Source organism: Peromyscus californicus, unplaced genomic scaffold, assembly GCF_007827085.1.
Source record: "Peromyscus californicus insignis strain IS unplaced genomic scaffold, ASM782708v3 Scaffold_13__1_contigs__length_99412109, whole genome shotgun sequence".
Taxonomy (NCBI): domain Eukaryota; kingdom Metazoa; phylum Chordata; class Mammalia; order Rodentia; family Cricetidae; genus Peromyscus; species Peromyscus californicus.
The window spans coordinates 16,779,482-16,793,496 of NW_026294424.1; the positions used below are offsets into that span (position 1 = coordinate 16,779,482).

At 45.0% G+C, this 14,015-nt stretch overlaps 1 protein-coding gene across 2 annotated transcripts in view; it reads left to right on the forward strand.

The window, feature by feature from the left end:
* The window catches only part of Sptbn1 (spectrin beta, non-erythrocytic 1), a 177,178-nt gene that overhangs the window by 148,466 nt on the left and 14,697 nt on the right, over positions 1-14,015 (forward strand). For both annotated transcript variants that reach the window (XM_052734569.1, XM_052734571.1), the window contains exons 19-27: positions 3,981-4,127; positions 4,981-5,244; positions 6,987-7,211; positions 7,652-7,741; positions 7,892-8,173; positions 9,008-9,138; positions 10,830-11,034; positions 11,357-11,731; positions 12,217-12,461. In XM_052734569.1, the coding sequence (XP_052590529.1) occupies positions 3,981-4,127; positions 4,981-5,244; positions 6,987-7,211; positions 7,652-7,741; positions 7,892-8,173; positions 9,008-9,138; positions 10,830-11,034; positions 11,357-11,731; positions 12,217-12,461 (1,964 nt within the window). The remainder of the gene's footprint in view (positions 1-3,980; positions 4,128-4,980; positions 5,245-6,986; positions 7,212-7,651; positions 7,742-7,891; positions 8,174-9,007; positions 9,139-10,829; positions 11,035-11,356; positions 11,732-12,216; positions 12,462-14,015) is intronic.

Genomic DNA, 14,015 nt, shown 5'->3' on the forward strand with positions numbered 1-14,015 from the left:
CTTCACAGAGCAGTTTTAGTGGGATGTCCTAAAAACAGATGATCTGAAAGCTGGGGCTGACTGGCTTACTCTCTTACAGTGCACTTCCTATTTTCTGAAGGACAGGGTTGATTTTGTTTGTTTTGTTTTGTTTTCCCAGGAAGGCAGTACAGATATGTCTAGCATAGGACTGAGTTCAGTGCTGAGCCTTGTTCAGTGGTTAAAGCATTTTTATCTTTTTCCATCTGCACAGAGATCTTTTCTGCAGAGAATGAATATGTTGCTAGAGTTTTCCTGCCTGGCCCACAGTCAGGGCAAATCTCTCTCACCCGCCAGTCCCAAGCCGCTCAAACCCGATCAAGTAAACACCGAGACTTATATTGGTTACAAACTGTATGGCCGTGGCAGGCTTCTTGTTAACTGTTCTTACAGCTTAAATTAATCCATTTCTATTAATCTATACCTTGCCACGTGGCTTGTGGCTTACCGGTACTTTACATCTTCCTTATCCTGATGGCGGCTGGCAGTGTCTCCTCCCTTAGCCTTCCACTTCCCAGCTCTATTCTCCTCCTTGTCCCGCCTATACTTCCTGCCTGGCCACGGGCCAATCAGTGATTTATTTATTGACCAATCAGCAACACATTTGACATAAAGACCATCCCACAGCACCTCCCCTTTTCTTTTCTTAAAAAGGAAGGTTTTAACCTTTACACATCTCCAAAGTCAGCTTGGTATATTTGGGAATTTGGGCGTAGCTTCTCTTACTACTTCCTGCTGGAGGGGGGCGCTGTATCTTCTGGGGAAACAAAATTTTAGGATCATGGAGTAGTCCGTGAGGCTGTATCATCTGAGCCAGTTGTCTTGAAACGGTTCTGGATGTTGGATCATCTGGGCCATGGTGTCATCGGAGACCTTTCAGGGGGTCTTGGCTGGTCAAACCTGATGTATCTTACTCTGGAACAAATCCATAGCCTCTTGCTTTCTGTGGAAACAAAAGAGACTCTTTTCCAAAGCAACATATCCTTACATCCAAATTTTGAAGTCAAAGTATCTTTAAAATATACGTATTGGTTTAACTCAGCTTCCTTTACAATCAAACATCTCTCTGTAGTTAAGAATCCCAAAGACAACACAATCCAGACTCTCTGTGTAATAGTCATCTCTACGTGGCTTATTTTTTATATTAATTTTACTGTCTCTTTAAAGACTTTATTTTTTAAAACCATGTATTTGTTTTTATACTGTATATATCACCTTTTTTTGTCTCTTTCAAGCCTACGTATATTTTACACACATTTTAAACTATTACATCTGAATCTGTCTTATTGTGAATCTGTTGCTTTAAGCTGCAGCATCTGTGGCTGCTGGCTCCGCCCACCTCAGTTTCCCAACATGGCGGCAGTATGCTTACCACCAGCTCTGGGAGCTATCATGGGTCTATGCTTTTATCCAAGCAGCATGTAGCCCAGAAACCTCTTTTTTTTTTGTTTTGTATTAGCAAAGGCTAAATCCACAATGTAGCTTAATGTGCCACTTGCAGAGGCCTCATTCCCGCCATATGGCGGCAGGTCGAGCGCGCACGCCAGGAACCCGCCAGTAGCTCAAACCGGCAGCTGCCGCTCATTTGAGAGAGACAATTAGGAAGCTGTTTTTAGCTCCATTTTAGAATCTTTTTTCTCAGGTTTTAGGTGGAAACTCTTGCCACCACGTTGGACGCCATTTGTTGCTAGAGTTTTCCTGCCTGGCCCACAGTCAGGGCAAATCTCTCTCACCCGCCAGTCCCAAGCCGCTCAAACCCGATCAAGTAAACACCGAGACTTATATTGGTTACAAACTGTATGGCCGTGGCAGGCTTCTTGTTAACTGTTCTTACAGCTTAAATTAATCCATTTCTATTAATCTATACCTTGCCACGTGGCTTGTGGCTTACCGGTACTTTACATCTTCCTTATCCTGATGGCGGCTGGCAGTGTCTCCTCCCTTAGCCTTCCACTTCCCAGCTCTATTCTCCTCCTTGTCCCGCCTATACTTCCTGCCTGGCCACGGGCCAATCAGTGATTTATTTATTGACCAATCAGCAACACATTTGACATAAAGACCATCCCACAGCATGAATATATCTCACATGACCTTTATGGATGCCCACAAATAATCCCTGTAGCTCTGGTTTCAGAATGCTGAAGAAGGGCTGGTGTCCTGGCCAGCTCCATAGACCCACAGCATTGTGCTGTGCTGCACAATGATCCTTTATCTGTAGGACATGTATGAGCACATTGGTTTATAAGCCTGGTTTTTATGTAGTGTTTTCTCAAAAAAAAAAAAAAAAAGCAGTTGGGTGTTATGAATAATGAAAATATGTGGATGTTCTTGGCACTTTGAATCAATACCCTTCTGTGGGAAACCTTTGTATTTTTATCATTTGGTTTTCTTTCATATCTTTTTTTTTTTCTTCTTCTTAGATTGGATGAATGGCCATAGTATTTCACATTTCAGCCACGTAGATAGCTGGGAAATAGTTAAATCTTTTAAAGTAGAACATGTACTGTTTTTATTGTTATGTCAGTGACAGATCACAAAGAATTTACTTTGAACCTTAACCCCTCTGGTTTTCCTTAATGATGAATAGCATGAGAAAGGTGGAACTGGTGCCTTTTTATCCATTCTCCTAGCCAGCAGTTCTCTCGTGACCTGCCTTGTCCTCCTTGACATTTTATAAAGAACAGACCTACTGCTGCTGAAGCAAATGTATGGGGAAGGCTTTCTCAGCAGCAGCCAGGGTGTGAATAAAAAGCTTTGGGAACACTGATGCTGTAAGACATTCTCTGGTTTCATGTGCCATTTGTAGACCTTGAGAAATGGAACCATGAAGGTGTTCATTGCAGGCTCACAGTCAGCAATGACTACTTTAAAATTCAGTCGCTCACTGTTACCCAAGTGATATGAAATGGTTCCTGAAGACTCTTGGGATTCAACTGAGTGTGGATTCCTTTGTGTATCTCTGGCCTGACCACTTGTGGGAAAGCAGGACCAAGCAGGGCCTGGGTTGGGATAAAAGCCTGAAGGAGGTGTGGGTCAGGGCCTGGTGTTTGGCCAGCTCCCACCCCAAGCCTCTCAGAATTCACTTCTGTCTGTCAGCAGCTGGCAAGCTTTGTGCAGCTCTCAAGAATTTACTTTCAAGTATACATGGTTGATCTCAGAGTCAAGTTCCATGAAGTGTTCATAGTCTGAATGGAAAGTTCTTAAGAGAGCTGGAAGCTATAGAAAAAGAGGTGGAGGTTGCTCAGAATTGTCAGAGATGAAGAAAGGATGTTGTGGCTGTATTAGCTCCACAATAAGCAAGTTCTTTGTGTTCTTTGACATTTCCACACATGCACCATGGTGAGTGGAAACCATAGATAGATTTGTAGCTTGGGTTTTTTTTGTTTGGTTTTGTTTGTTTGTTGTTGGATTTTTTGGTTTGTTTGAGGGAGGGTTTTTTCGGTTTGGTTTTTGGATTTTCGAGACAGAGTTTCACTCTGTAGCCTAGGCTAGCCTCAAAATCACAGAGATCCTCCTGCCTCTGCTTCCCATGTGCTGGGATTAAAGGTGTGCGCCACCACTGCCTGGCTGTGTGGGTTGCTTTAAAATGTGTCATTTCCAAATGAATTAAATGACAGTAACAATTAACATGTTATAACTGTTACGGGTGTCTGGGAGAGGAAAATGCTTGTGTTTTGAACTAATTAGAGTAGAGCTGCAAGCACAACCTTATGGGGAAAGCTGAGCCGGAGTGCTGTTGATTTAAAAGCTGCTTTGGAGCTTTTGTATGTCTGGGTTTAGTGTTAGCTCCACCCTTTGGATCAAACTTGGGTACAAGTTAGGTCGGAGATGCAAAGTAATATATTTGGTTGTCTGTTGACAAGGGAATATGTAGCATGTCATTATGTAATCCTTTCTGGGTAGAATAAAAAGGTTAAGTCTATAATGACAGTTTCTAAAATTTTCTTGCTATTCTACCATAGCTGTCCCTCTGGATCAATGAAAAGATGCTCACAGCCCAGGACATGTCTTACGATGAGGCCAGAAACCTGCACAGCAAATGGCTAAAGCATCAGGCGTTTATGGCAGAACTTGCATCCAACAAAGAATGGCTGGACAAGATTGAGAAGGTGGGTTAAATTACCTGGTGAGACCCCTCCCCTCACTCTCATTTCTACATTGTGGCCTTGGTAAGGAGGAAAACATAAAAGCTTAAGGGAGATGGAGAAGAGGAAATGGATTCCTTTTATTTAGGGTACTTTTAGAGCCATATGCCATCATTTACAAAAGTTACAGAGCCAGTAGCAATCCCCTGCTTCCACTTACAGTTTCTGACTTCAGTTCCCCAGCAGGGAGAGAAGCAGAGACCCAACCTAGGGTTCAGTTTATCTTCCAGTAACTACCAGGTGATTGGTGACTGATGATAGACTGTGAGTCCCATTCCTACCTCGCTGCCGTTAGCCATATACTTGTATTGCTTTATGGCCAGCTTTATGAGCTACTATTGCATAAATGTTAAAATGGTTGTTTGTGTGTGTGTGGTATGTGTCTGTCTGTCTGTCTGTCTGTCTGTTGAACACCGACCAGGCACTAACTACGATAATACTTATATTTACATAGGGAGGTTCTGTGTAGTGTAATAGAAGTATGTGTTTCTCATCCTCCTTTCCCTTCACTGTCAGACTCCTAAGAGTTAATAATGTGTTATGTGTGGTTTGGGGGGCGTGAAGTTGTAGGTTACTAACACTAAACGTCCTGTTGCCCCAGTTGAAACTGTTAAAGCATACAACATTGATTGTTGACATTCCAGAAGCGTAGAGTATGTACACAAGACCATTGTTGGTTTTACTAGCAATAACTTCATGGTGAATATTGGGAGTGGGGGGAGCAAATGTCTCAGGGATTGGTTTTTGGTTTTTTTCACAGTGACATTTATTCTCTTGCAAACTTTTATTTTTAACCTCATTGGTTTGTGTTCTCCAGGAAGGAATGCAGCTCATTTCAGAAAAGCCAGAAACAGAAGCTGTGGTGAAGGAGAAACTCACTGGTTTACATAAAATGTGGGAAGTCCTTGAATCCACCACCCAGACCAAGGCCCAGCGGCTCTTTGATGCAAATAAGGCTGAGCTATTCACCCAGAGCTGTGCAGATCTAGACAAGTGGCTCCATGGCCTGGAGAGCCAGATTCAGTCTGACGACTATGGCAAAGACCTTACTAGCGTCAATATTCTTCTGAAAAAGCAGCAGGCAAGTGGACAAGACCGCTGTCTACCTGGGCTATGCCTGCTTCATGGCTTTCATCTTTGTCCTTATTTATCAAGATTCTCTGCCATCCCTCTTCCATGAGAAGGGCTTTAACCTCTCAGAGAAGTGCTTGCCCTGACCGCAGTGGCCTTTCCAGAGTCAACTGGAAAGACTATAATTAGTAAAAGTTTTGAATGTCTGTGCATGGGAATACTTCTTTTTAGATCTTATTGATGAGTGTTATCATCATTCAGTGGTTGAGTAAAATATTCATCTCTATGAAAATAATCATATTTGTCCTTCTATGTAATGTCTTAAATAGATAGTGGTTGAACAGAAGGAACTGTTCACTATCTACTCTGAATTGTTCACTATCTACTTGGTAGATGGTAAAGGAAATGAAAGGTTTTTTATATTGTGATAGGCGATTCTGAGGGCAGATGAATTTACCTTGAATTAATGAGAAAACAGCTGTATTAAAAGTATATTAGCAGGGACTGGAGAGATGGCTCAGCTGTGAAGAGCACCAGCTACAGAGGACCTGGGTTCAATTCCCAACACCCACATGGTGCCTCACAGCTGTCTGTAACTCCAGTTTCAGGAGATCTAGCACTACCTTCTGGCTTCCACATGCACAGGGTGCACAGACATACGTGTATCAGTGGTGTGGTCTGAGGAGATAGCTCAGTCAGTAAAGTTGTTTGCCTTATAACTCTAAGGATGTGCTTGTAATCTCAGTGCTGGGGAGGCAGAAACAGACCAGCTAGTCCAGCCTAATTTGTCAGCTTCATGTCAATGAGGCCTTGAGACCTTCTTCCAAAGAAGTTGGATGGCATTCTTGAGAATATCATCCATACTTGTCTACTGGTCTACTTGTATAATATGCACAAATAGCCACATGTCCACAAACATGCATACACACACTTTTGGTTTTGGGGTTTGTTGTTTGGTTTGGTTTGGTTTGTTGTGGTGTGCTGTGGTTATTGGTTTCGATTTGAGACAGAATCTAGAGGTCCTGTCTGTCCAAAAACTCACTATGCAGATCAAGCGGGCCTCAAACTCAAGACATCTACCTGCCTCTGCCACCCGAGTGCTGGGATTAAAGGTGTGCACTACCACATGTAGCTACACTATTTTCTTTTAAAAGTAGCTACTTTGCTACTGTGCATTAATGAATTTAGACAGCTGGTGTAGTTTTTATAGCTGCCACCTCTTCCTGGAACAGTTACAATTAGCCTCCAATGCCAGTTCCCTGGCATATGACCTGCTGTGTGATCTGTGGTGGCTCCTCAGTGAGTACTCTTGCTTCTCCTTTTGCTTCTTTCCTTCAGTGAATGGCTGTTGTGTTTCCTCTTCACCTAGCATGATTCTAGTCAGAGCTCTGGGTTGAAGAAACAAAGATAGCATTATTTTTTAGCCAAAAAGAACTAGAGCCTCAAGAATGTTCTCCTTTCTAATAGAGAAGCTGAATTCTGTACAAGCATACATAACACTTTCGCCCTGTCTTTCTTTTCCCTGAATTCCTAGTTAAATTTTAATGTTACTTCAAGTTTTAAAGTCCCGGAGAGAGTTTTTTAAACATTAGCTGGTGAGCCGGAGCGCTCACTGGTGCCCTCTTCCTTGGTGTGTCTGCTGTGCACGTTTGTATTCTTCAGTTATTCTTGGGCTTTAGCCAGTGCCCAGAACAAAGTCCCAGCCAAGAGTCTCTGTGTTTCCTCTGGCTCTGATGCAGTCTTATTCCTTAGATGCTAGAGAATCAGATGGAAGTGCGGAAGAAGGAGATCGAGGAACTCCAGAGCCAAGCCCAGGCACTGAGTCAGGAGGGGAAGAGTACCGATGAGGTGGACAGCAAGCGCCTCACTGTGCAGACCAAGTTCATGGAGCTTCTGGAGCCCTTGAATGAGAGGAAGCATAATCTGTTAGCTTCCAAGGAGATCCATCAGTTCAACAGGGATGTGGAGGACGAAATTGTGAGTAGCCCTCTCCTGTCCTGAAGCCAGTGGTTGCTTTTCTGTTACTGCTTCGGCCCATGTCAGTGAACTGGACCTCACAGCCCATCCTCCATGTCCTAGTGATGTGCCCCCACATGCACTTGAATGCAGCTCTCTCCTTCCTAGCATTCTAAAGGTACTCCAGGATTTTAATGCGCTAGAATAGGACTTAAGCTAACCACAGGGCTCATGATGTGTCCAACACCACGGATGAAGTAAGTTCAGAAGACTAACTCTGCCTCATGTCCAAGAGGAAACAGCTGTATGTAGTGGCAGCCCTGTGAAGGAAGACTGGAGCCTTCCACCCCCACCACCACCCCCACCCCCGACACTTCCTTGCCATCCTTGTGCCCTTACATGGGCCATTTGTTTGTGTTTCCACATGGTTATGACCACTGCTTACTTTCAATTCTTTCTAGCTGTGGGTTGGCGAGAGGATGCCTTTGGCAACTTCCACAGATCATGGCCATAACCTTCAAACTGTGCAGCTGTTAATAAAGAAAAATCAGGTAAGTGCTTCTGCCTAAGCTAGCTGTGTCTGGTAAATGATGACTGAATCATACGGCAGAGGAGATGAGAGAGCTTTGCTGGTTTGTGAGTTCAGACTAAGTACCAGGCCATGGCCATTCAGCAAAACTGTTTTTGCCTCTTCTGCACAGACCCTCCAGAAAGAAATCCAGGGACACCAGCCTCGCATTGATGACATCTTTGAGAGGAGTCAAAACATCATCACAGACAGCAGCAGCCTCAATGCTGAAGCGATCAGGCAGAGGCTCGCCGACCTGAAACAGCTGTGGGGGCTTCTTATCGAGGAGACTGAGAAGCGCCACAGGCGGCTGGAGGAGGCCCACAAGGCCCAGCAGTACTACTTCGATGCAGCTGAAGCAGAAGCTTGGATGAGTGAGCAGGAACTGTATATGATGTCTGAGGAAAAAGCCAAGGTGAGAGAAACTCCCCAATTCCATGAGAGGAAGTGGGAGGTGTGCCTACAAGAGTGCCCTACTCAAACCTGCTAGCTACATAATGACTTAGTGACACATTTCACCTGCTGCCTCTAGGTGCTGAGAAGTAAAGAAAGGTATTAAAAATCTGACTGTGGTTTCCCTTGAAGTCTGGTACAAGGGCTAAGTATGTAACACATGCAGCCCTAGGACTTAATATGTAGCCCAGACTGGCTTCAGACTCATGCCGTAGGCTGATTACAAATAGGTTCTACTACATCTGGCTATCTTTTTCTTTTTAGTCTTTTTGTTTGAGACAGGGCTTCACTATGTAGCCCTGGCTGAGCTAGCCTTGAACTCACAGAGATCCACCTGCCTCTACCTCCCAAGTGCTGGGATTGTAGGCGTGTCCCACCATGCCCAGCCCATTTACTTTTTTTAAACAGAAATCTTCTAGAATCGTTCATAGTGTTGCCCAGGCTATCCAGCATACAGCGGTTTTGAAACCGTTTAAAAGTGCTTTAAGGTTGTATAACTGTCATGCACACACTTGACAGGCTGGGGTTTTTAACTAGTTAAGATACGTTAGTTAGACTTCCCTAAGCGTCCCTCTACCTTAGAGGGGCCTTGGGGGTCACACTACGTGTTCCCCTTTGCAGAGGCCTCCTTTAGTCCCTGGTAATGTTCTCAAATGTGTCTGTGTTCGTGGCTATATCATACTGGTCTTTTTTTTTTTTTCTGATGATCTTTCCTCAGCCCCACCGAACCCTGAAGTTAATTTGTCACCCCAGACATAGTTTCTGGCTATGGTTTTGACAGTCTGTTTCTTTGCAGGATGAGCAAAGTGCTGTCTCCATGTTGAAAAAGCATCAGATTTTGGAACAAGCTGTTGAGGACTATGCAGAGACAGTACACCAGCTCTCCAAAACTAGCCGAGCCCTGGTAGCTGACAGCCATCCTGAAAGGTGAGTGACACTTTGAGAATGAGGCCAACCAGGCTATTTATTCTTCAGTCAAGGTGTCTTACTAACCTGCCTCCCCGCCCCCCCCCCCAAAAAAAATATGGCACCATTCATTATGCATTAGTGGTAAAGTGGGTCATTGACTCAAGAACTTACAGTATATAAGAAAGGTAAATTGTTATGAAAAGTTACTCTTGTGGGTTAAATACCTCATGTTGACCAAGACCCAGTTGAGAGATTGTTAGGGTCATAAGTATATGTTGACTTACAGATAGAAGTGATGAAGTTTAGGCCAGATGTGATGGCACATGCCTCCCAGAATTTGGGAGGCAGAGGCAGTTAGATCTCTGAGTTCAAGGCCAGCTTGGTTTACGTAGCTAGTTATAGGCTAGCCAGGATTATATAATGAGACCCTATCTTTAAAAATAAATAAATAAATTTGGGAAAACAATGATTAAAGAGGACTGAGAGACAAGAATCCCAGATCTGTGACATAAAATGGCTCTCAGAAAAACAAAATGGTAGCACTCTCTAGCTTTTGCATAGTGATTACCCAGGAAACCGGAGTGGAAACAAGTGAGGTATGTGTTCTTTTGTTCACTAGGCTGCTGTGTTAAAGAGAAGAGCAGTCCTGTCAGGCCTTCTGGGGAACCACTGTTTAGGAGTAAGAAAGGAAAGGAATTGACTCTATGTGTTTGTTTATCCACTGTGAGACAGTTTGGGGAAGGTGAGGTCCTTCGGGTTTTCCTATCATATTCTCAAGAAAGAACAGACATCAGGGAATCCTCGTTCCTGATCTCCTATCATGAGATGTAATTCTGGTGAGAAATTCGAGGAAGTGGGATCCAGTCTCCTAACTACACTTTGTGACTGAGGAAACAGGAGCAGCCAGAGCCAGCTCTGCTAACAGGGAAGAGCACACAGCCCAGGGAAGAACCTAGTGGACAGTGTGTGCCTTCTGGCAGTGGAAGATGGTTCCAACATTTTGCATTAACTTTTAGTAGTGATTGCAGAACCAGCAACACATCCGTTATTCTCAAAGGTGGCGGAGCCAGCAGTCAGTCCTTATACCCAGGGTGGAGGAACCAGCAGTCTGTCCTTATACCCAGGGTGGAGGAACCAGCAGTCAGTCCTTATACCCAGGGTGGAGGAACCAGCAGTCTGTCCTTATACCCGGGGTGGAGGAACCAGCAGTCAGTCCTTATACCCAGGGTGGAGGAACCAGCAGTCTGTCCTTGTACCCAGGGTGGAGGAACCAGCAGTCTGTCCTTATACCCGGGGTGGAGGAACCAGCAGTCAGTCCTTATACCCAGGGTGGAGGAACCAGCAGTCTGTCCTTGTACCCAGGGTGGAGGAACCAGCAGTCAGTCCTTATACCCAGGGTGGAGGAACCAGCAGTCAGTCCTTATACCCGGGGTGGAGGAACCAGCAGTCTCTCCTTGTACTCGGGGTGGAGGAACCAGCAGTGCAGTCGTGGACTCGGGGTGGCCTTTGGTCTTAATTACTGTGTTTGGTTTCCCTATTCACCCTTCATCATTTGAAATTGAGGTCATTCAGAGTTTTATTTTTTAGACAAAACAGGTTAAACAGAAGTTTCTTGGGGGAAATTTTATGTAACAGTATTTTCGCTCATTTGTTTTTCTCTGGAAGAAGACATTTGAGGTCCTTTCCTCACTACTGGTTTTCCTTTTCAGTGAGCGTATTAGCATGCGGCAGTCAAAAGTGGATAAGCTGTACGCTGGCCTGAAGGATCTTGCTGAAGAAAGGAGAGGAAAACTTGACGAGAGACACAGGCTGTTCCAGCTCAACAGGGAGGTCGACGACCTGGAACAGTGGATTGCTGAGAGGGAAGTGGTCGCAGGGTCCCATGAGTTGGGACAGGACTATGAGCATGTCACGGCAAGTACTTCGGGCAGAGTGAGTGGTGTGCAGTGGGTGGAGTATGGAAGGCCGGCTGTGAGCAGATCCAGTCGATGCCTAGACTCACACCAGACGTCATAGGTGTGGGGTTCAACTTGGTGCTTCTGTCAGGTGACTTTGGCATGGGTTGGATTACCTCTCCACAGAGACAAAGGTAGGTTCTGCAGTAGAGATCTGTAGTTCTTAGGAGTTGCATATCCATTTGTGCCTCCCGCTGAGCAGCTTCTTTCCAGCAGCATTCCTGTGATGGGGTGTAAAAGCAGTGGTCTCAGTGATTTCTCTATGTGCACTCTTATTTCAGATGTTACAAGAACGGTTCCGAGAATTTGCTCGAGACACAGGAAACATTGGGCAGGAGCGTGTGGATACGGTCAATCATATGGCAGATGACCTCATCAACTCTGGACATTCAGATGCTGCCACCATTGCTGAGTGGAAAGATGGTCTCAATGAAGCCTGGGCTGACCTCCTGGAGCTCATTGACACAAGAACACAGATTCTTGCTGCCTCCTATGAACTGCATAAGTTTTACCATGATGCCAAGGAGATCTTTGGCCGCATCCAGGACAAACACAAGAAACTCCCTGAGGAGCTTGGAAGAGATCAGAACACTGTGGAGACCTTACAGAGAATGCACACCACCTTTGAGCATGATATCCAGGCTCTGGGCACTCAGGTAGGTGGAGCTGTCCAGTGCAAGGAAATCTCCTTATAGAGTATCTTTGTTTATCATGAGCCTCTCTGTACCCTGTAGCTCCTCCGAACATACCTGAAATTACTACCCAAATTAAGCACACATGTTCATACACACACACATTCCCTATACAGGAAAGCTTTGCAGTCTATACAGTTCTGAATTTGTCATACTTGACATACTGAATTTGTCATCATAATGTTAGATGAAAATGCTGGTGTTTAAATGAGGTAGATGCACAGATAAGCATTTGTAAGTTAATAGGCTTCAATACAAGTTCCTTATGTTAACGTGATATCAGGATTATTTTGAAAACAATATGTCATTGTTTGCCACCAACCATACCAAGAAAGAAATGTATGCTTTTTTATTTGAATAATGCAAGTTTATTTTTCTGCATTGAGTAAGAAAGGTGATAGGCAAGGCCAGAGCAGTGAACCTGGTTTTTCTTCCCTGTGGCTTCACAGGTGAGGCAGCTGCAAGAGGATGCAGCCCGCCTCCAGGCAGCCTACGCAGGAGACAAGGCCGATGACATCCAGAAGCGCGAGAATGAGGTTCTGGAAGCCTGGAAGTCCCTGCTGGATGCTTGTGAGGGTCGCAGGGTGCGGCTAGTGGATACGGGAGACAAGTTCCGTTTCTTCAGCATGGTGCGTGACCTCATGCTCTGGATGGAAGATGTCATCCGGCAGATTGAGGCCCAGGAGAAACCACGGTAAGGCTCCTAGCCTCTGAGATGTGGATGTTCAGAAAAGAGCCTCACTGCTTCAGTTGTCTACCACACACTGTTGCTAGGGAACAAGGAGCTGAGGATAACGTTCACCTTCTAGGTTCTCACCCTCATACTCACCCAGGCCTTCCCACCCAGGCTTTTTTTTTTTTTTTTTTCCCTTCTTTCATTTTTCTTTATTAAGAAATTTTCTACTCACTCCACATACTATCCACAGATTCCCCCCCTCCTCCCTCCTCCCACCCCCAGCCCTCTTTCCCAAGCCACCCCGCATCCCCACATCCCCCAAATCAAGGTCTCCCATGGGGAGTCAGCAGAGCCCAGCACACTGAGCCTGAGCAGGTCCAAGCCCCTTCCCACTGCACCAAGGCTGTGCAAGGTGTCACACCACAGGCACCAGGTTCCAGAAGCCTGCCCATAGACCAGGGACAGATCCCGATCCCCCTGCCCCACCCAGGCTTTTTTATTTTTCTGTGTCTTTGTTATATTAAAAGTCACTGTTCGTTTTCATATATTTTACAAAGGTGTTGGTCACCCTTGACATTTGTTTCAAGTGTCCGGAAGTGATTTGTATCTTCCCTTTAGTTTGCTTTCATTCAAAGATGAATAGAGTAAGGCATACATACCCAGCAGTTCACCCTTGCTAGCTCCTGCTGTAACAGAAACAAAGCACCATGATGAGTGAAGGGCTTATTTATGTCTTAAGAAGAGGCTGTATTCTTGGCCAGGCTCTGTTGATTTTGATCCATGAGAAGGTCTTATGGCAAAGTTAGTCTTTGATTTCTAAGCTCCTTACCCCCAGCTTGTCTACACATGTGCACCGCTGGCTGTTGAACCAGGGATGCATGCTGAGAAAGCGCTCTACTGCTGAACTGCATCCCCACTGTTACTTCCCCTATCTACCCACTCCCCTTGTGAAACAAGCTCTCCCTGAATTGTTAGGCCCTGAACTGCATTCCTTCTACCCCAGCCTCCCAAGTAGCCGGTTCCTCTAGGCTTAAATTTTTAACATTTGTTTTATTATTTTTGAGACTGTGACTCATGTACTTGCTAACTATACTGAAACTCGGCTGGCCTACTATGTCTAGAATTACTGGTACACATCACCAAGCCTGGGTGCTTTTCTTTCTTTTCTGTTTTGCTTTGCTTTGTGGAGACAGGGTCTCACTCTATGGCCAAGCTGGCCTCAAACCTAAAATACTCCGGCCTCAGCTCCCAAGTGCTGGGATTATAGGTGTGTACTTTCTTCCACATCTGGCTTTGTAGTTCTTTATTCTCTCAGACATCAACTAACAGCTGTTCTTTGTTGCAACTAACTGCCTTTGTGCCTGCTTGAAGGAGTATCTGCCTGCACTGTGTTTAAAGGTTAAGATGTGAACCCAAATCCAGCAGTTTTCTTGTATGCACCTAAAGATGCCTGCCTTTGGGTGGCACAGAGCTAGCCGGTCCTGAGTTAAGTCATTGAACTTTAGTTCCAGTGACTCAGCCTGAGGAGAGCTGTGAACCAGTCTGAAGAGGACAATTAGCTGTCAATTTCCT